General features: G+C 39.8%; 1 protein-coding gene across 1 annotated transcript in view; it reads right to left on the bottom strand.

Annotated features, from left to right (window-relative positions):
- The window catches only part of LOC104128651 (myelin basic protein), a 96489-nt gene that overhangs the window by 57073 nt on the left and 16046 nt on the right, over nt 1-23370 (bottom strand). The window contains exon 4 of the mRNA XM_035896938.1: nt 1226-1316. Coding sequence (XP_035752831.1) covers nt 1226-1316 — 91 coding nt within the window. The remainder of the gene's footprint in view (nt 1-1225; nt 1317-23370) is intronic.

Here is a 23370-nt window from a genome sequence, read left to right as displayed (position 1 = left end):
CAGCAGATGTAGAGGAAATGAGGTAATAGCCTCCCCACTGAATTAATAAAGTTGAAACCTAGTTCTTAAGTCCACTTGTGGATTCTTCAGATGCTGGCATTATATGACCAGTGTCGGAAACATTCATACCAGGAACTCAAGCTCACATGTCAATCATACTACATTTTCTCAAAGAGGAAAGCTGATTTTAAACAAAACCAGTTCAAATGGTCACAAGCATTCTTTCTATATACAGTAAGATAGATTTAATTATGCATGCTCCATTCCTTTTGTACCTTGAAAGAAAAATTCCTTACTGTATTCATAAATAGTTGACTCATTCAAAAGTTTTCAAGCTAGTCAGCCTTAATAAAATCCACATGACTTATGCAGATTTTGGGTTTCTGCTCCAAAACATAATGGAGCTAAATCAAATGATAAGCTTTCAGCCTTGCCCTCACCCCTCCTGCATTAACATTAGACTACAGCTTTTTTATTGGACTTGTGCTAGCATAAAAACAACATAAAGGTGGAAAAATAAGGTTTTTCTGGCTCTTTTCCGAATCTTAATGCAGAAAAAAAGTCCAAATATAGCTTTTGGATCAAATAATAAAACTACTAGCAAAATCTATAGGGGAGGGGGAGGTGGGGAAGGAATTCACAGAAAACTATCAGGAGGAGCTCATCTGAAATCTAGACCTCCAAGTATCCTCAAAGGTCATTTAGTCTATTCTTCTGCCACAAGATGAACTACATTACGGCAGTTTAGACAGTTACTTGTTGAACCTGTTTTTAAAGGCCCGCAGTGATAAATCTCCCCACTTTCCAGATGATGCATCCCAATGTTTTTGTATTTGTTTTAGGATTCCCCTTCCCAATATTTAATCAAATCTTTCTGCAATTTAGAGAATTCACTGCTTGTCCTATCCATCATGGACAGATAAAAATTTATTTTTGCTCTTACTGCATACATCTTTAGTTTTGTTGAAGATTTGCATTCAATCTTTCTTCTCTGTGGTAACCAACTGCAATTCTTTTTTTCAGAGATGATTTATTTTAAACCTTTGATCTCCCTCTTGTTTTCTTCTTGGTCCTTTCCTCCACCTTTCCAGATCCCTGTGGAACTGCACAGCCTGCACCCAGATGCCATACACCAACATTAAGTAGATCACAAGGACTTTGCGAGAATTCTCTTTTCTGAGCTAACAGATCAAATAACATTTTCCAGTTGTCTTGAGTAACTCACCGAATACTTCGTTATCCTCTGAAGACTGCTGTGTTAGTCTGGCTGCTTTCGGACTCTCTTTAACTGCTTCCTCCACCTTGGTTTCAGTATTCTGTAAAACAAACATTTATTCAGATTAGGTCTTCTTTTATAATTATCAAGCATACACATTCTTCAAACTTCTTAATTACTCACACATCACGTTCTTAATGAATACAGAAGCACTAACACAGAGGGTTTCAGTATCTTTACTATAGATATACTATATGTATACAGAGTTTTGCAAAATATTGAGGGAAAATACTCTCAGGCTGTTTTAATCTGACTAGAGGACCTAAGATGGAGGACTAGAGACGACATCTACATAAGAAGGACATCTTAAAAACCCTGATGGACTTGTAAATTTCCACCTTTCCTCCTCGTATTTCATTTTCTATTAACATCTTCCATTGTTGACTTAGTGAACCAACAGATCAGAAGATAGCGCACAAATATTTCTCCTTACAGAGCCAAGGTGAGCTAGATAGAGCTACTGTTGCTTAGGAGCAGCCATCTTAAAGTCTTTAACCAACTTATGCACTTACTGTTTAAAGCACAAGTACTTTTCTATTTCTAAAATGAATCTGCCAGTTAGCTACCTGGAGTTAGACTGGGCCTAGAGATAAGTCAACAGCTTCAGCACTTAAACTGCCAGAAGTGAAAGCATTTCATTCCCTAGCTACAAAAGACTAAAGAAAACATAACACGTGAAACGTTGAGTTTTAAATATTCATACTGCTGTTAAAGAAAAAATAACTCAAGTTTTCAAAATGTTTTACTTTGGTACTCAAAAGAAATGTATATGCATGCTTGCAGCAACACAGACAGTAAACTTCAGATGCGGTCAACTGTTGAGCAATGGATATGATGCGACTGATGCAATATTAAATATTATTGGAAAAAGTTGACTAAATGCTGAGGAAGCTGAAAAAAGAAGAGAAATGTAGTATGCCTATGCTTTTTAAAGATATTGCTCAAGTACATGCTCATTCAGAAGACTTTCTGTGTTGTTTTGGAGAAATTACCTTTGTACAACTTATAAAATCTGACTTATGTTTTGAAAATACTGCTATACAATCCATCCATGAAAGTTACCAGTTCTGCCCTCAGAAACATAGCATGCTTCCAAACCCTACATAGCCTCTTATTTCTCCTTATTAATAACCATGCAGAAAATATAAGAAGACAGGTAGACTAAGTCTGTCAACCTCCATATGGAACACAGGAGTACAAACTTAGGGCATGTAAACTCAAGTGACTTTGAAGCAAGACAGCAAGCTTTGTCAGGGAAAAATGAAAAAAAGACCTAGGAAGCCTACTGGTGTCACACAGCAGCAAACAAGAATTGGAGAAAGCAGAGAGAACAGTGAAGGGAGGAGAAACTGTGCTTCAGAGGAAGAAACACCTGCAGAAGAGAAAGGATTCTGCACTCTCAAGGCACCAACCTGCCTTGATCCCATGCAGAAAACCCATCAGCTGTGGATCTCTCAAAGCTGAGATGACAGTCAATTTTAGCAGATGCTCACCTCAGTTTGGGTTAACTAATGTCCCTCAGGAAGATGGAGGGACTCAGTAGAAAAACAGCAGTGTCTATACTGCGAGACAACTTGCTTTGGGTAAACAACTTTGTGATCAGCACAAATACTTGAGCCCTGTTCCCACAGATACAATTTGTAAGTTGTGGAGCCACACAGTTTGCAATGCATTGGGTGCCACCCACACACACTCAAGGCACACATGCCAAGGTCCACAGCATCTGTACTGGTTTACAGAACCACTTGCTTGTAGAGGCCACTGATTCAGTAAGCTGCATATCGGAGTCGGGTTCTCCATCCTATTTTAGTTGCTCTATAGTAAGCTACATCTTCTTTGTAGAAAGAGATGGAAAACAGCCTTCAACTCTGAAAAAAGCAGAAGAGGACATCTGCTACAGCAGAGTGAGCCAATCCCAAAGCAAAATGCCACTAAAAATTGTGCCATCATGGATAAGGTAAAATTCATACAATTAGATGATCAAACCAAGTTCAGGGTTTTCCCAGATGAAGGGGACAGCCCAACTCCTCATCAGACCTATTGCTCTAGGATTTGTAAAGATAGTGCTTGTTAGAGCTCCATTTTCAAATGTCTTCCATCGTATTTAGTGTATGGTAAAACTGGTGGTGCAGGAGGAGAGAGATTGCTGTTCCTGTGCTCTTGTTTCTCTTGGGAAATGACTGAAAGAGTCTGAAACCTGCTGCAAAGCATCAAGAGCAGTAGCAACAAAACACTATCCAACAGATACTCAGCAGTGTTTATGAAACGAGTTGTCACTCAAAGTTCCCACTAAAGAGACATTCACATCCCTTACTTTAAAAAAATGGGTTTGGCAGTCTCAGGGAAATTAGGAAGACTGAGCCTTGAGATATTTTGGTTTGAGTTAAATCACTGGGGAGAACTAAACAGCAGCTGTGCTGTCTGCTCCCTGGATAAGCCACAATGTTGGTGTTGACAGATGTCAGCTCCAAGATGTTGACAGGGAAGTTGTGTGATATATCAGTCTAAAACATGACAGTGCATGGCTGGATGTAAATCTGCTTGGCATGGCTTCTTACACAAAATGTAAACTTGAAAAAGATTTCTTTGCTTTGTTATTTGCAGCAAAAAAATTTACACGACATTACTACTGGCATATCTAATAATCGACTTTTCAAAACAATACAAGAAAAATCACTGCAAAAGAACAATCAATGATCCAGAGACTCTAAAACAAGTTATACTATAAACCAGCATTTTAAAAGACAAGATTTAGCCAGTTGCTTAATTCCTTCTTTCGGTTTCCTAAAAATTCTTAAGCGTCTCTATCAATGAACAGAAAAAGTGAAAACACATTCCCTTACACTGCCTGTGCCAAGAGGGATTCTTTACCTACAGTTACAAAGTGCCTGTGGTTGGTTATAAAATAAAGGCCCTTTGTACATAACGTAGTAAATGTAATTCTATCTAGCTCTTACTTTCAGGTTGAGCACTCAATGCAATTTCAGAAGTGATGAGCAAAACAGGTTTATTTTACAGTATCAGTTCAAGAACTACAGATTACATCTGATTTTAGCATGAAGTAAATATTATAGAGGCCTAAGTTCATGAAAACTCACTCTCTCTCCCAAGAAAGTATCTCTTCAACCACCACTGTAATGAATTATCATTAAACTGGAATTCAAGTCAAGTTTCTTAAGATGAGATGGGCATCATCAGTGTGCTTAGAACCTTCTCTGAACTAAGACCTCCAACCTGTACTTCAGAAAAAGTGAGGAAGGGACATGCCCCTTTCTGCAGGTGTTCTGACATCAAGAAAAAAACCACAGACCACCAAGATCACTAACAAAGCACACTGAGTTGCATTTCTTGCACGAATCAGGCCACTCGTCACACAACACCTAAGTAGTAAGCCAGCATCTACTGCATCATAACACCTGGTCGCAGCCTAGAAATACATCTATCGTTTTATAAAACAATTCGAAAATAACATGTGCATGTACACTGCAACTGTATATATGTGCATACGTACATATACAGCTGCTCTTGACTCAGTCCTGATAAAAATCAGAAATTGCATTATAATCTGCCCCAGTTTTACAAGATATTTTTGGCCCAGCTTCCCCTTGTAGCTGCTCACCAACGCGCTGTGACTCAGTTTGTCTGTTTTCCCATTATCCACCAAGTGAACACCACAGTCTCCATATTATACAATGTTTTAAAATTTGGTAAGTAAATACACAAATAATGGATAGCTATCAAAATATTTGCAACAAATGAATAGCAATATCAAAAATCATGCTTTGCCTATATATACACCCATTAGTGCAAGAAGAAAGGTTATTTGTATTTTGCTGCTATCAGTGCCTATTTAGATTACCTTTACCTAAATGGGAAATATTAAGAAGTGCTGAGTTACAATGGCCTGTGTTCTGCAGGCACTACAGTAACAAGCCAGGCTAAGAAGTGCAGTGAAGTGTATTATATTTACTGAAGCAGCTACTTCCTCAAGAAAACACAGGACTTTGAAATGGAAGGTTGTACTCTGGAGTATTCAAGCCAGCTTCTTAACTACCTTGCCAGTTTTGCATACTAGTTAGGGAGGGCTTGTTTCTTTTGCTTCAGCCATAAAGCTGTTACTCCATGACTTCACAGAATCATAGAATCACTTTGGTTGGAAAAGACCTTTAAGATCATCGAGTCCAACCGTTAACCTAACCCTGCCATCCCACCACTAAACCATATCCCTAAGCACCTCATCTATCCTTCTTTTAAATACCTCCAAGGATGGGGACTCTACCACCTCCCTGGGCAGCCCATTCCAGAGCCTGACAACCCTTTCAGTGAAGAAGTTTTTCCTAATATCTAACCTAAACCTGCCCTGGCGCAGCTTCAAACCATTCCCCCTCGTCCTATCATCTGTTACCAGAAAGAAGAGGCCGACCCCCACCTCCCTACAGCCTCCTTTCAGGTAGTTGTAGAGGGCGGTCAGGTCTCCCCTCAGCCTCCTCTTCTCCTCTTCTCTTTCATTTGACAAAGGAAAGACACACAGAAAAGCTAAAACTTCTCATGAGAAACCAAACACTTACTCAAAAAGCATTAGTGTTGTATCTAAAAGAGAATTAAAGAAATCCAATCTGAAGCAGAGGTTTGTATTGTCTGTGCTCTCATTCCTGCCTTTTACCATGTATTGTGTTTTCCTATTATGGACTTAGCTAGTATATGTTTAGCTCCATCCCAACGGCACAAATAAAAACGGAGTGAAATTTCCTTTGTTTTCAGAAAAGTAGCACACTGACATCAAAAGTTCTAAATGCAGAGAGACACCACAGACCATCAGTACACAAGCTGCTGCTTTGGCAGCACAGCCATTTCTCCAGTTCCTTCTCTCATTCATTCATTCCTGCCCACAGCACGTCACCTTCCCTGCATTTAACCACTTAACTCCACAAGACCTGACAGAACTAGGGGCATGGTAAACCACTTGATTTCTCCTCTACACTAGATTCACAAAATTAAGGTAAACAACAGACTCCACCTCAAAAGACAGACAAAAGTTTCTAGCAGATAAAACCAGGTTTGACTGGCAATAAGCCTCCATTTTTGAAGAACAGAAAAAAGAGTAAATTGTTGCAGGCAGTAACAATCTAAACTGCCTCCATAGCAGTAGATCATGCAACTCCAGACTCAGCTGAAGAACTCAGCAAAACGTTCCTGATCTTCCACTTCCTGCAGTGATATTCACCTGCATTCTATCATGCAAGGCTCGCTTTCATTCAACATACACATACCGTTATGTATGATGTACAGGTATTCAGGTGTTCAGCTATACCTTTAGGAGATCCTATGCATTGCCTCTTCCCAACAGCACTGATATTCCACAGAGTTCCAAGGAAATAGAAAACCAAGAAAATCTTTAAATCATGGATGCGTGCTCCTTCAAAAAATGTGACAGTAACATGACTGAGAGTGACATATCCAAGCCTGTCAAATGCACGAACACTCCTCTAAATACCAAATACTGCTGCAATCAGCAGGACAGGATATAAGCCATTCTTAACTGGGATCATTTTCTTCGTCATTTTTGCCTTGTGTTCTGCATCCCCAGATTAAGTACTAATAACATTGCTATCATGAAAGTTGGAGCAGATCCTTGTTATTTTCTTCTCAGAGACCTCCAGTCTCAAAGTTTTTAGCTCCTGTCTGTTGTGAGGAATTTTACAGGCACAGCTTAACACAACCAGATGCTGTGGACAACCCTTATTAGCAGCAAGAATTCATGGAATGGCAGCTGGCCCTTTTCAGGTGGGCAGAGATCTGCTGGACCTCCATTAATGAGTACATTCAAACATCTTCCTGAACTCACCCATTAATTCTTCTGAACTGCACAGATTTTCCAACCCCCTTTCCATTAATACAGAAACTCATACACATACTAACAAGCACCAGGCTTCTTGCACAGAACGTGAATAGTGAATTTTAACAATGCCATACCAGCTAATTCGTACTCCCCCGAGCAAGACTACTGCCATTGCTCAGAACAGGGTTATATCAGACTGAAGCTGGGCTCCTGTTGCCTAGACAGCTTCAAGCCCTTGAGAATGTTCCAGGAACTCCTACATCAGTTCCTTCTCCAGTCTCCACCAGTCATGAAAAGGACTCAAATTTTCCCATTAATTTTCAGATAAATAAAATAACTCTTTTAAACAGCAAGCTAATCATAATTACTATCTCCAGTTTTCGGTGTACCTTGTCTTAGTTTAATTTTCACTTCTACAGATTCTTTACATTCATTTTCTAAAATGTGGCACTCAAAATATCCTCTGCTCAATAACTTTTATATAGAGTAGTTAATCTCATGTTCCTGTGCATGTGTCAAAATCTTATTTGAGATATGAGGTAGAAGAATGAAAAAAATGACAGAGTGATGGAAAGACAGAGGGCTAGAGTATTCCAAGGACAGTTTTCTGTTCCTCTCAGCTTCAACAGTACAGTGCTACTGCTGCTAATGTGACCAGTGGGGAATTTCAAAAGAAATTTCAACAAAAGGATCCCATCACTAACCCTCAAGGCAGACAAAGGCCCTTTGAAAAAGGTTTAAGATGCCTCAAACACATTATCCAGGTCTTTGAAGAAACGCATTCAGTCTATTTTAAAACCTTAAGATACTGAGGGGTTGCAGTAAAAAACACTGAATTCCAACTCAAAAATGTGCTACATTCCCCATTACCGGTTCCACACTATTTTGCTATGCGCTTCCCTCTAATTATGGAAGGCATTTAAAAACAACTTCTGTTCTTGGAGAAGTTCTTACAAATTGGGTTAATACACAGGATATCTTGCCCTTATAGCAATTCTGTTTCATTTTGAAAAAAGGTTCCTGACTGCACTGGGGTTCTCACTTTTTATAACTGAACTAAAATCTCTTTGGCTCAGAATGTAACAGATACAGACAACTAACGGATCCACAGTATGCTACAAGTCAGCTTTTACTGGTCCATAAGGTATTCTCCCAGTGCTGAGGAGGGAGGTTCAAGCATGCGATAGGGAGAAAACAAGTGATTACATTACTGTGTCTGTACCACTGACGCAGGCTGACTGCATTTGGAAGCAAGGTGCTAAAATGCCAGAGTTCATTTGGGAAGCAAAAGAAAACAACAGGACAGACAACCTTGTGCAAGAATCAAGGTTTTCCCATGAATACCCTGAACTGAAAAAAACCCCCAGCAAACCCAAACTCATGTACCCTACACATAGGGTCATAGGGAGAGGAAAAGCTATTGAGCGACACTGCCAGAATCGGGAATTCTCACAAAACAGCAAGGAATTTGCAAAACAAGTTAAGACAAGACACAAAAATACGCTCTGAGGCAGTATTTTCAGTTTGAAGCAAGAAATCCTGTCACGTGTCTTTCACTCTGTGCACATTAATCCTGAAGCTGTACACAGGAAACCTGAACATGAATCACATAAGATTCAGACAAGTATGGACAGAGCTAGGACTTGCTATTTCCTCTACCAATCCCACCCCGGTCCTGCAGAGAAGGGCAACCACCGCACATCAGCTGTAGAAGCAGCGCAGTGGCACACACAATACAAAAACAAACGGTGAAGATCAAAACCACACTTGAGAACACACCGAATTTTGACAGCCTCCATAACACTTGACCTGAAACTAATGTTATTAAAGCACATGTGCTGCCTGCTTTGAACCCAGGTGGTTTTGCTATAGTGCCAGTGCAAACAGCAGCTGGCAGGCACACTGATGGATGCAGCTCTTGACCTAGTAAGTCAAAGAGGAACCATAATAACACTTGATGAGCAAAATGAAAAATAGGCCCTTTGACACCAAGCACAACAGCAAATCTCTTTTACAAAAGGTATTTAAGCAGATTTCCAGAATAGTCTGAAGAGCGACAGCTATCAAGTGATGCTTTCACAGCCCACTTATTACCTTTATCCTATCTAGACTGCTAATTTACTTTCCTTTGAGCACTCATTTTAGCCACATGCTGAACAAGTACAAATATTTCACTCTCTACTTTTTCAAGAGAAGGATGTGGTTTAAGTTGTAAACACTACGTTGATGCTGCAGCCTCACCTCTCAGTGTATCTCCTCAAGGGCTTCATAAATACATTGAACATGGGCAGTGTCTAACCCCAGCAGAGTAGTAATTTTCAAATGCCACCACCTGAGGTCTTCCTGAAGGGTAATAATAAAAAAGCATATAAAACCTTCTGCTAATGAAACCACTTCTATATTCTAGCATATCAATACAATCTGAAAAGAATTTATATAGATATCTGATACACCAGAAACAAAGATTAAAAAAAAAAGGTTATCTAAGCACCTGAATACTTTGTCTATGCTAAAAGCCCAACAGAGATACAAAAACTAGCAACTAGGTACAGAATGATGCACAATAGTTAAAAATCCAATGAAACTATGACTATTAAAAAAGTGCAAAATAACAATGCACTATTCAGGGAGAGAGGATTGCAAATATTTTGGGCTTTTTTCAGGCAAAAAGTGCATTTCAACCTTGCACCTTGAACTTCTCGTGTTGCAGGTTTGAGTCTGGCAGTTTGTAATGAATAAAAAACCAGAACTCTTGCCACCAAGATCCTCAGCCTCGAACCCTTCACAGGACCATCCGTGGCAGTAAACCTGTTGATCTGCTCCTGTCAACCACAGGAAGAGAGAAGAGAGATAAAAGAGGTGGCAGCTGTCGATGGGGAGCACAACGCGAGGGTACAGCGCAGCACTCAGCAGCCCTACAGACTCACCTCAAAGCAACGCCGCAGGGATCTCTGCAGGGTGCTGGGCTGCACAGCCCAGCGTGTGTGAGCTTTTACAAAGCGGCACTGAACAGCAAAGAAAGCAAAAGCAGTGAGAGCGCTCTTCAAAGACTTCCCTGTGGGCAACCTAGAAATGGCTGGCCACAAAGGACTAAGTTTGGGAGACTTCCATCATTCCAAACCACTATTCAGTGCAGAAGTTACCTGATGTCATGATACTCAGAGGGGAGAGTACAGCCCTTTCCCAGACTCCCACCAACCACTGGCTCCGTGGCACTGCATTTGCCTGCTGCCTACAGGGGAGATGGACAGCAGGGGGTGGTGGTGCAGAAGTCATGCCTGAAGCGACATCCAAATCTGCTTCATCACACAAAAGGATGCCTGCAGTGCCCCAGGAACAAGATGATACTCAGAGTGTCTTAAATGAGTAAAAATCGAATATTCAGTTGAATCAAATATTATTTTCTTCTTCCAATTACCTATAAGGTACTTGGAGTGAAATATATTATAAAACGAAAATTATTATAGTGCATCTTGGAAATATTCACTGTAAAAGCATCAGGCCTAAGAACAATACAAAACTATTAGAAATAAACCAGTCTGCCACCTTATCAGCAAAAAAAGCATCTTTTCTGGGCCCCCAGCTGTGAAAACCTTCTGGCTTTTGCAGTGCTCCAACTGACAGCGGACTGGTATTTTTGACAAAACCCAACACAGTTGACATCCTGACTCTGCAGGCAGCATTACCTTTGTTAAGAGAAACCAGATAAAGTTTCACTTGTCAATATAAATGGTTTGAGTCCACAGGCCTGCAGAAGCAAAGCGGAATGCACGTGACTCTGTGGGCTACAAAGAGCTGAAGCATAATCATGCCAAATAAACACTGAGAGAAGGAACTCGGCACCAATGCAATAGTTCAGCTCAGCCCAGTTCCCCAGTAGCCAGCCAGATCTGGTACTTCATTCTTAATTCGATTACGTGCAGCCACCAGTCGTTCAGTGTGCACAATAAATACACCAGCATATACATCTGGGTGATTTCTGTATGTAGTTAGAGACTGGCTTTACTGAGCAACAAAAGGATCTTTTAAGTGCTTGCTTTGTGTTAAGAGTGTACAAGAACAACAACAACAAAAAAAGGGGGTAGACAACTTTAAAGGACCTTCTTGCCGTTCTACTTGCAGCAATACATAATACTAATCCAAATCCCCTCTGAGCTTAATGAGTAGGAAACACAGCCTGAAAGAATTGTCACCTCTCACCAAAAATGGACTTTTAGCTTCTTGAATTTAACTTTCATTTCCCAAGTCTTAGCTCATGAGGAAAGAAAGCTCACAAAAAAGCACTTTAGATTCAAAATTACATCACTTCAACTCCCTAAAAACTACCAAGACATTTTCAGCATTTAAAAAGCAGAATTTACACTCATTTGCCAAAAATTAAAAGAATAATTAAATATAATACTGAACAGCTAATTTTAGAAGGGAATTCTTCCAATGTGCTGATTTGGAAGGATGATCATTTTCAAGGGCTTTAGGTCACCTGGCAGTCTCTAGCTTTGTGAACTGTATTTCTAGGCCAAAGCTAAGAAAAACATTTTATACACAAGCTGCCTGATATTAAAATATATTTGATTTACCTACAAGACCTGTAGGTTCAAAGGAGATTTTGACCACACTACTGACCAATGCATTTGTTTCTGCACCGTGATGAAACTACCAAACGTTTCTTAAATCTTGTACAAAAAGGGTTTGGGTTTTTTTGGGGGTGGTAGGTTGTTGAGAAAGACACCTTTGTCTTTCAGAAATGGCAATGTATTTTATCCCAGAAAACCTGGTGTTTCAGCTCCTCAGTGGTGTGCACCCCACCCCATGGCCCAGCCTTGTCCCATCCCCTAGACCTGTGTCCTCCCTCTTCACCATGCCCTCAAGCTGGGCTGCTCCCAACACTTGTTGGGCCCTCAAGGAGCTGAATGATGGGTGGGAGAGGGGCTAAAAACAATTCTTCTTAATGACATGAGGGAAGAGAACTGAACCACACTGGCTCTTGGATCCAATCTGCCACACAGCCCCCGCCCCAGTTTTAATGGAAAAAACAAGGTTTGCTACGCAACGCCTGGTTAAGGCGGACGCTGCCAGGAATTTACCACCAGTCACACAGCATGAGGCCTTCATATGAATATTCCCACCTATCCACCCAAGACAGAAAATTATGGACTTTGTAAATAAGTGACACAAGCTTTTCCTCTTCCCTGTTTGATTTAAATAGGCCAGTATTAAATTCTTGAAAGAAACTGAGTTTTATTACTCTGTGCTCCCAGAATGAACACAGGTCACCTGCATTGCATAAATATAGGCACAAACACCACTTAAAAGAAAATACTTTCAAACATCAAGATTTATGGGGGTGATATTTACAAAATAATCAAAATGTGATTGCCCTTTTCACAGTGTAAATAAAGATTTCTTTTCAGATAACAGTTTTGAAATACAGTTGGTATGGAAGTAAGTTTTTCTGTTAAAGGAAACCAATAGACACAAAATAGACTGCATAATTGTAAGACACCTTTTAAGATTCACTCAAGTAAATTAAAAAAAAAAAAAAACACAAAACAAAAAACCAAAAAACAAGCAAACAATAAAAAAACCTCTACAAAACCATATGCTGCTGAAGTGAACAGAAGACTCCCAAAACTGGAGTTTAAATCATTGGCACTGAATAGTGATCAGGAAAGGGTAACTATCAAGAGCAGAGACATGATTTCCTACAGTCTGGTTTCTCCATTGTATTTGAAAAATAAGTGCATCTAGCAAACCTCACAGGTGTTGGAAAGCCTGCGTGCACAACCGTATGAACACAAAAGTAAGCATACTTCTTTGGTTTTATTAGCTTAGTGTTACCTTCACTATCGATGCCTGTCAAAAGTCCAAGGAGCACCTGGACAGTGCTCTTAGACATACGATTTAGTCTGAGGTAGTCCTGCAAGGAGCAGGGAGTTGGATTCAATGATCCTTATGGGTCCCTTCCAACTTGAGATATTCCATGATGCTATGACATGTGAAGATAAGGCAAGACATTGATCACGTAATCAAGGATTACTTTATCAAGATCCCAATATGTCAAAAGCAGTTCCTCATTATAAGACTATATAAAAAGAAAAAATGCTACAAACATTAGATACTAAGTCTTATTAAAACCTTGAGTCTAATGGAGACTCACCAGGAGTATCAGACACTAAGCAAAGACTAGTATTTGCTGAAAGATTATTTTCCTCAGTTGTCTATTGAATAAACTTCTGCCTTCAGCCCTATGGTGGTGTTTCCTAGGTTCCTTTTGTGCATATCACCCTGCGCCTTTTGCTTGCCAGCCGGGTCCACCACTTCCTCACTTGTCTGGGGGTCACCATCTCCCTCCCTCATTGTTCCTAGTTTAAAGCTCTCTTCACCAGGCTGACCAGCCTGCTGGCAAAGATGCTTTTGCCCCACTTGGTCAGGTAAATTCAGTCTCTTCTGAGCAGTCCTTGATCCTCAAAGAGAGTTCCCATACCTGTGAAAACTGAATGCCTGTTGTCAGCACCAGCTATGCAACCAATTGTTGACCTCCGGGATCCATGCAGTTCTTCTCAAGTCCCTACAACCCCACTTGGAGGATCAAGGAGAAAACCCTTGTTCTCTACACCCTTGCGCCCGAGACATATAACCATGCTTGACAGGCACATGTCCCCTTCCAGTATCAAGGGTGATCACATGGAAGAGCAGCAAAGGGATAATAAACCAAGGTTTTAACAAGCCCCAGCAGCCTCACCACAACACTACGGATCCAAACGTCTCTTCTAACAGAGAAAGCACATGAGAGCATGTGCAAAAATGGGATTGCACCTTAAGTAATGACCTTGGATTTAAAGATACAGGAAGGGGGAACAATTGCGAAATATATGTTAATTTTTAGACCTGTATTAAGACACCTCAAGGCGTTTTGTTTTTTTTTTTTTTTTTCTTCAAACATGCTGAAAAACCAGAAGTTATCTCCCTTTCTCATACCTCAAAGACACTGCAAGAAGACTTTCTTACAAGAATGAGTCACCTTCGCAAATCTTGAACAAAAACAGATTTAAAAAATGTAAGGAAATTCAAGCTTTCTCACTTTAATATCAACAAAATCCAATGGTTTAAGAACTTGGATTTAAACCCTTTCATCATTCATTACTTCTTAACAGGAGATAAGCAGGCAGATCGTACTCCAAAATAACAGCAGACATAAACAGATTTTTAAAATAACTCAAGTGGCAAATAGGTATCTTCCTAGTGTTTTTTTTTTTAAAAAGAAGCAATATCAGAGATTTTGGATGGTAGTTACATGAACATAACACTGCAAAAATTGCAAAGGAAAGCCATAACCTAAAGCAGGATCATCATCCCCTGCCCCAGTAAATCAGAAAGCTGCAACTCAGTTAAAAAAAGTTCTACCAATAACGGTTCTTGCAAAAAATTTTTACATTTCTGTAGCATAAAAGGTTTCTCCCTCCTTCAAAGAAATCCAGTAAATACAAATTCAACAATATTCCTCTGGCACTACCACTAAAATACATTTTAAAATACTTCATTTTAAGAGGCAGACTTTACTCATCAACTCTCAGCAACTTCAAGTCTCATGCAAGACAGTTATTGAGAAGCAACAGAAAGCTAAATGCTAAATTTTGATACCAAAGTCATAAGCCGGGAGTAACTACCTTTTCAGAAAGCCACAGTACTACCCCAGGCACTTGTTCATGTAACATCCAACTGTGGACCCAAATCTGTCAGACCTTCCTTTCAGCAGGCCACTGTACATCTCTCGAGTATAAACCAAACGTGAACTAGTAGATAACTGTCAATAATATTTTAGTAAAGTTACTTTCTAAACATGAAAAAAATCCTAGATATTTCTCTAGTTCTAGTAAAACAGTCATTCTAGAGCCGAAGAACAAACAACTGAAATGTATACAATACTTTTCTGAATATTTTTAAGACAGCAATTTCAGAACACCTGTTACAATCAATTTATGGTTCTGCCTGAGGCATTTGAAGAGGAGGAAAACAAGGATCCCTTTCCCACTTTCACTAGTTACCTTACCAACCACAAAATACAAAATCTAAAGAGAAGATTAAGTGATTTCTGAAATATTCTAGCTGTCAGTCATTTTTCAAGAAACTGTCTAAACTGAACCTTGAAAGACTGTCATAAAATATGCAATAGAGAACACAAAATAGTACATCTAATTAACACTAAAGCAATACAATGCAAGTCAGGAGAATCTCAAAAAAGCTAACCCAAACTAATCCACTCCAATAACAAGGAAAAATTACACAATGATGTCTCCAACACAAATAGAAACTGTTGCCATTCACTGCTTGCTTTGAATTCAGTACCTATTACGAGGAATGGAGGAGCAGACCCTTACTGAGATCATAATTTCCCTTTCACAGTGTTCTTATGCATTAAACAAGACCATGGTGCTTTATTATTATTTCCAGGGAGAAGGCAATGTGAAAATCATTAGGAACCCAATTCTTCTTCAGACATCCTATGTGGTCTCTCAAAGTCTTCAGCAAGCACCCAAGTCAGTACCCACACAGATCACACTATGCAAGAATGCTGAGGAGATAGAAAATCTGACATTATATAAAAATTGCTATTTTCTTCTTTGATAGCTTCTTCAGAAGCAATCAATTTTGTAATGCTGATAATGGTGAGAATTGCAAGCCCAGAGACTCTAAGCAAGAGGCTCTAGCCTGCTCAGCTTTTCAGAAAGGTGAATGCCTTCAGAGTAAAATTTGTCAGCCACCTCAGTGTGAATGGCATTACGTCAATGATTCCTGTAAAACCAGACACATCTTCCCATGCTTTTGCATCTTATTCTGTTGCTTTGCTTTTAGAAAACAAAATAAGAGAACAATGCTTTAAGCCAACACAGAGGTACTCTCACAAAAGCTACTGTGCAGAGTTACAATTGCGCCAATATGATTAAAACAAAAATAGACCATTGTAACACGTGTAGGAAGCCAGCAAGCTGAAATACTAACCTGCATGTTCAATAATTTTCCCATCTCAGAAAGGACTAACAAAGTTTCAGAAGCAAAGCATTTGGAAAAAAATAGAAAAATAATTTGTTTACCCAAAGATGCCCAGAAAGATAACATTTTGTTTATTTTCAGGTAACTGTTCAGTCTGTGTTTAAAATGTCTAAATTGGCATTCAAATTGCACCGACCACTGTGAGGGAAAAACAACAACAACAGAACCCAAACCCTTAAGAGCTACCAGTGTTAATGAATGGCAGAGGCCAATTTAATTAAGTCGCCCCACAAGTGGCATATGAAGGTCCTCTAATGCAAGAAGCAGCCACAAGGAAATAGAGGATGCATTGTTTCATTCAGCAGCAATAATATCAGAATGTTTATGCAATTGTGAGGTAAATGCACTTTAATGAGTGCATATTTTAAACCCAATCAGAGCACCTGATCTCACTGGGGCTTCTAGACATTGTAAGGGCTGTCACTCAAAGCCTGACCTCAGCAAGTTCTGGCTACCAGGCCACTGAATGGTTTGTTATACCAGTTCCACTGCCATCTTCAGATATTGGTGCCCTCCTCAGGAGCGTACTTATCTAACGCAACCCAGACTGTAACATGCAGGTATGAAAACTTACATATGCGATGTTATTAGTGTTTATCCAAACTTTGGTAAAGTGATGTGGATAGTTTCTAACATGCCTTCGTGATTTCACATGCTAAGAGTACAAGTAAAATGTTACATTTTCCCCCTACGTATCAAGAATTTAACACATTCCCAACTTTCAGAAACAGCCACCTCGAGTTAACCGTTGTTGCTTACCACCATGAGCCAGTGGTAAGACAAACCTTGAAAGCCCAAGGAAATGACTCAGATCTCACACTTAGTGCTTCTGCAATCCCAGGTGACACCTGATTCATCAGCAAATACACACTGTTACTCACCTGGAAATAGGGGAGGTTTTCCTGTAGAGCTAATTGGTTCCATTTATGTAGACCATAAAGACTGTGATGAGAAAACATTTATCAAAAGCGTCTTCAGATGCCCAATATAAGATACATGCTCCACAATATGTTTCACAAGGCTGTTCTCATACCTTTTGAAAAGCAGGAACAGATAGTCTAATTGCTGAATAAGAAAGATGCCACCTTCACTATACACAATCCTATTCTTCAGGAGCACTTTTTGTTTTGTTGTTGCTTTTTTAAAATGAAAGAGTTTACAGGGACATTGTTGTTTTAAACAGTTGTAGCTACCATTTTCTAACTCTATAAAGTCAAATAAAGAAAACACACCTGAGAAAGACCAGGTAACAGAAATTTCCAACTGACTATAAAAATACATGTCCATCTTCTCTACTACCAATGTAAAGAAGTTATGGCCATGAAAGACTCACATGAATGTGGAGACAGGGGAAATGATAATACCAGAAATACAACCACACCTTATCACGCAGTGAGCCAAAAAGCAAACAGAAACTGACATTTAAAAAGATGATTCAGTTTACCAGAGGTTTGATTCACTAATATGGTTCTGGCAAAAAAGAGATTCAAAAGCTACATGTTAAAAAAAGAAGTTATTTAAATAAGCGCGACTTTTGCACCATTAATAGTCATCATCTGTGCAAGCCTCAAATTCTGTGGGAGAATGGAGCACTACCAGCAAGCACATCTATTCACTGCCTGAAGTCTGTCTCAGACTCCAGGCAGGAACACTTGTTCTTCTCTTTTTCAACTTCCACCTTTTCCTTCAGTGCCTAATATTCAGATCTTTCCTCTTTTTTAGCTATTTTAATTATAAAAAAACCCCAAACAACCCTTAGCTTAGCCAGCCAGCGTTGCCTTTCTTCTGTGACTACTCAACACTAACTCTTTACTGTTAAGAGTTACTATATATAGGCTGGTGTCAATTTGTCAAGTCTTTGTGAAGCTATGGCCGGTGTCCATGCTTCTAGCAAGGTTTCAAGCAAGCAAGGATCATCATCCAACTAGAAAACACATTTTGTGCCTCTTCTCTCTTTTATGTGGATTTGTCTTGAAAGAAAATGTCTCATCTCCAGTATTTTTTGGTCAATTATCCCAAAGTGCAGTGCTTTATTGAAGTATAAAAGACTGTCAAAGGTAGGGTACATTCTGTGCTCAGAAACTTGTATGTCTAAAGCAAAGGGGTGATAATGCATTGGTAAAGTGAGAGCCATACTTAATACAGAGCATTTCAAATGCTTAGCCGTTCTTATCTTTTTACTACAGGCAGATGACATAACAGTTTTAACAGTAATGGTTCTCCATGGATAGAAGGCAAGTGGGAACAGCCTGCTTGGGTTTACCAAGGGCAAATGGTATCTGACCAACCTGATAGCCTTCTGTGATGAAATGACTGGTTCTGGGCAGGATGATGTCACATGCCCTGACCTGAGCATGGCCTGTGACACAGCCTCCCACAGCCTGCCACTCTACCTTTATAGTCAAACCAAGAAGATAAGGTTTGGGTAGGCGGAATACAAAGGGTAGACAATTGGTTGGACCACCAGGCTCAGAGAAGTGTGATTAACAGCACGAAGTCCAACTGGCAAGTCAGTCAGCAGCTGCATCCCTCAGGGATCAACACCAAGGCCAAAATAATTTAATGTCTTTAATAAAGACCCAGGTAATAACAAACTGGGGGACTGGTCAATACACTGGAAGGCAGAGCTGCTATTCAGAGGGACCTTGACAGGCTACAAAAATAGACTGACAAGAATCTCACGAAGTTCAATAAAGGCAAATGCAAAGCCCTGCATCTGAAATGGCCTAACCCCATTCACTAGGATCAGCTGGGGGCCAACTGGCCAGAAAGTAGCTTTGCAGAAAAGGTTTTGTTTATTTTTTTGCATGCATTTAAGTTAAATGACTGTAAGTGGTTGTATTACAGATGTTAGGAACTGATGAGCAGCTCCTGAAGTGCATGGCTAAGAAAGGCACTACGAGCAAAAAGGCTTAACCCCAGCTCTCCTGAACTTGGGCATTTGAAAGAAAAGATGTGCATGAGTCCCTATAAAGCAACAAGAAAGGGGGTTGGAAGAACAGATATGTACTTAGAGTTCTGCTGACAAAATTTCTCCCCTTGTTCTGCTTTGCTTCTTCTATAGACTTTAAAGATACTTTGCTTCGAGTTAATACCATCAGAGACGACAGCCTCCCGAGGGAAAAGCTGTGGCCAATGCATCAGTTTAAAAACACCTGAACAGTCACAGCTGGTCACAGAGAGTTACAGAAAAAGAGTAGCCTGAGCAGTGGAGAACTCGGGACTGATTTCTCCCCAGAGGGAAACGTTTCAGGCCTCAAAACCAAAATGGGTGGAATGTGTGAGACTACAAAAAAAGCGCAGATACTACAGTGTCTCAAACACAGGCAAAAAAAATGCAGTCAGAGAGTAATTTAGAATTATACCCCATCAAAACTGTCATGAGACTTTACAATACCAGGAATAAAAATCAATGTTCACAGCTTTTACAGTAATGATGTCAGTAGTGGTTTTGGTTTGGGGTTGGTTTGTTGGGGGTTTTTTTGGTAAATCATCTATAGCAAAAAAAAAAAAAAAATCAATTGCCATGAGTGAATAGATGAAGTGGATTTTTCAAGGTTGACAAGTTATACTATCCACATAACAGTAGCAATGTTGGACACTGAAGAGCCCAGGTAAAGAACATGGTATCAACTCCTGGCTATAATGCGTTTCTCAGTGATTAACAAATAACATCCCTGGATTCAGCTACAACATTACAAAAATCCAAGAAACTGACAACTAAATATGCCTAATAGGTATTTATGCCACTTTTATAAAAGGACCATGGTAGCAGTTACTTATCAAAATTTATTTTTGCACATCTTTTATGTATACTGGCATAACGATATAATACAGGAACCTCACCAAAATGAAGTTCTACATAGCCCACGATGAGCAAATCGTACAGCCCAGTAAGCTCATGTCACTTTGCCACTGCAACATTCACACACACCCCCGCCCCATCTTCCAAGTATTAGCAGACACAAAGTAGCTTTGTAACAGAGAAGCAAGTTAAAAGCTGTAGGACTTCATGACAGTTCAACAGCTCATTTTCATCAGCATATAAAGGTCTCCAGCTCAAAGCCCTAGCATAAGTTTGCTCACTTAAGTTGAATCCTTTTCAATACATAATCTCCATTTCAAGGCTAGACACGTGAACTTTCCAAAGTAACGCTCCTTGAAAATAAATCCTTAGAAAAAACAAATCCTCTGATAACCTCTGTGCAAAATTAGAGGTAAACACAGTTACTGGAAGAGACACAGCTCAAGGCAAACTTCTCCTTTTATTATCAACACCCAATCTATCCCTGAGTCACAACGGGCTTTTTGTTTGCCACGCAACCTTCCTTCCCCCGAGGGAAGATACACATGCAAAACATACTGATTGCATATGGAAACCTTTACATCTGTAGATAGGCATAGATATAAAAAGAAATAGACACAAATGTATCAGGGTCCTTCATTATGGTTTGGTATGGAGAGGATGAGGGGAAGGGGAAAACTGGGTTTCATCTCCTGTCTGCAAGACCAGGCTGTGGAGAGACTCCAACTCTTCAAACTACACTGCTGTTGTTTTGCTCACACATAGCCCACAGCAAATCCCATTACATTAATGTGCAAAATCTATGTTAATGCACTACTTGGCTGGCCATTTTAAGTGCACAGACGTCATGCAGTTAAAGGCTGCATTTCCCTCAGCAACTGTTACTTAGTAACCCTCTGCACATAAATAGAATTTTACATTACTGCATATGTGTTGTGAAGGCTAAAATCCATGCCTTGATTCTATATGCTAGCAGGAATTAAAGGAGTCATGAGGGAAATTGTACATCAAACTTGCACCAACTATGCTCAAATGCTTTTCTAGGCAGAGAATTTAACTGGAGAAAAGAGAGAGAAAACCTGTACACGAACCAAGAGGTATTTCCACCATCATTTCATCATAAAAAAGGAGCAGGTACAACTTCAAAGAGTATGAGCAAATCGGCCAGACTTTCTGGTATTATACATATACTGTGCAGCTCAGACTTCAGACATAAACACAACAGACTATGCAAAGCTCTTCACCCTCTCCCCTAGAGGTAGTATAATCCATTGGCTATGGAACTTCTAGGTAGAATTGATACCACCAGATCCACAGTCAAAATACTACCAAATAAAGCTGTGCAAAACAGATCCAGGGCTGAAGAAAACAGGTGGAGCATGACGGATTAAAAAAAACCCCAAAAAACCCAAACCAAAAGCCCAAAACCAAATGCAGAGTAGAATTAATCGACTCTAAATACAAAAACTTAAATAGCCGTACTGTATGAACTTATGTATTTGATCTTTCCCATATACAGGCTACTTGTGAATTGACTGACAGCCTATTCAAGCCGCTCGAATAACTATCAACGTGGGTCTTCAGAATAACCTTAGACCAAGAGACTGTCTTTGCAGCATTGAACGAAATAGGCGGCCTACTGGAAATGCCTAGGCATCTTTTTAATTCAATTGCCTACCATTGCAAAGGACCATATTATCGTTACTCTGCTTCATCCTATCCTTTGCCTATAGCACCCCAGTTTTATCTCCTAAAATGATTTATTGTAACAAATGTGGATTGCCTTGACATAAAAGCAACTGAATCTGTTACATATATTGCATTTCACAAACAAATATATTGATGCAAAGAGGTTACATGTAAACTGCAGTTGCAGTTAGTACAGAGTGACTATAAGCATACAGATAAGCAGCACATTTCATTTGCAATTCTATTTTTCTAAGGGGTTGTAAACTTGCTAATAGTCTAGCACATCTTAAGTGCAGTGTTCAAATAATTTCTCATTTCTTTCTAAGCATTAAAAATAATTATCCAAAAAAAGGACTCTGGAACCTCTAGCAAACCAAAATACTCTCCCCTCAAAATCCAAACACCATCCTCCCCACCCCCCACCCTTCTTCTGTAATAGGTAATTCAACAGATACAAGTTCTCTTTGCAAAATCCCAGAGAATCAATCCTTCAAAATATGGGTTCCAAAGGTTTTTTTCCTCCATTGCAACCATATCTCAATACCAACAATGTCATAACAAGCAAAATGTCCTAACTCAGACCAAGAAGTCTTTACTCCTGTTGAGCATCAGGCAATTTTTCTTTTTCAAGAAAACAAAAACCAGCCAGGAACCATTTCAAGGTTTGAAACTAACCACACTAAATCGTGACTAAGAGAAGGCCAGATGCCGAGAGATGTCCCCGAAGCCCTCATTTTCTTAAAGCCACAAGACCCAGCTTGGCAGCGCAACAGCAGAATTGAGCAGGAGACCTGGCCAAGTCTTACTCAGTGACTGGGACAATTATCTGGCCATCTGGCTCTCTGCATGGAAGAAAGCAGCTCTGCACCTGCTCTGCCAGCCCACGGTTCGTAGCCTAATTGGTTAAAGCAGGCTGCTCAGGGCAAAAAACAGAAGAACTTGTCAACTGCTGAGACCAGGGATCAGAAGCCAGTACGGAAGCCAAGCCCTCCCTGCTCCTGCTGGAGCCATCTCCCTTGTGGGCTCCGTGTAAGAGACATTCAGAGGGTCTCCTGTCCCTTACATAAGTAGCAGCAGGCCAAATAAGAAGTGATCAAAGACACACAATTTAGTTGATACAAAGTCTATGTGTCAAGCCCCATAAGCTTCCAAAATATCACAAATCTTTTATTCTCCCATAATCAGGTGACTCAACAGCTGCAATACGGTGTTGGTACAGTATTAACTGAAATATGCTGTTGCATTATAAAAATATCTCTCTGCAAAAAACCCAGAGTAGAATCTGATGCCTAAAGGATCTTGGCACCTGCTAACTGGGATGAATGCATCCACTGACAGGGACCTTTTGGCCTCCTTTCCCCTAAGCTCCACAGGACTTTCATTTTTAGATGTTTTTAATTGCTCCTCACAGGTTCTATATAAGACAAGACACCAGAGAAAAGGAAAAAGGTGCAAGAGGCAGAAGTGGTACCATCAAAGAAATTCCAGAATGGAGTTATGTTCCGTCTCCTCCCAAGAAGATTGCAGGAAAGGAAAGCACAGAGCACTGAAGTCAAAACAAGGGGAAAAAAGTATCAAAGCTTAATTTGAAATAGGTATTTCACCTAATTTTTCCTTCTTACCAACACCTTTACATATAAGGCAAGAAATTAGCTGAAGAAAATATAAAGAAAAACCTCCTCTTAAGAATTACATTTTCTTGAAATATTG

The sequence above is a fragment of the Egretta garzetta genome, unplaced genomic scaffold, assembly GCF_000687185.1.
Source record: "Egretta garzetta isolate BGI_Z169 unplaced genomic scaffold, ASM68718v1 scaffold126, whole genome shotgun sequence".
Classification (NCBI taxonomy): Eukaryota; Metazoa; Chordata; class Aves; order Pelecaniformes; family Ardeidae; genus Egretta; species Egretta garzetta.
This window is presented reverse-complemented; position numbering and strand designations above follow the sequence as displayed.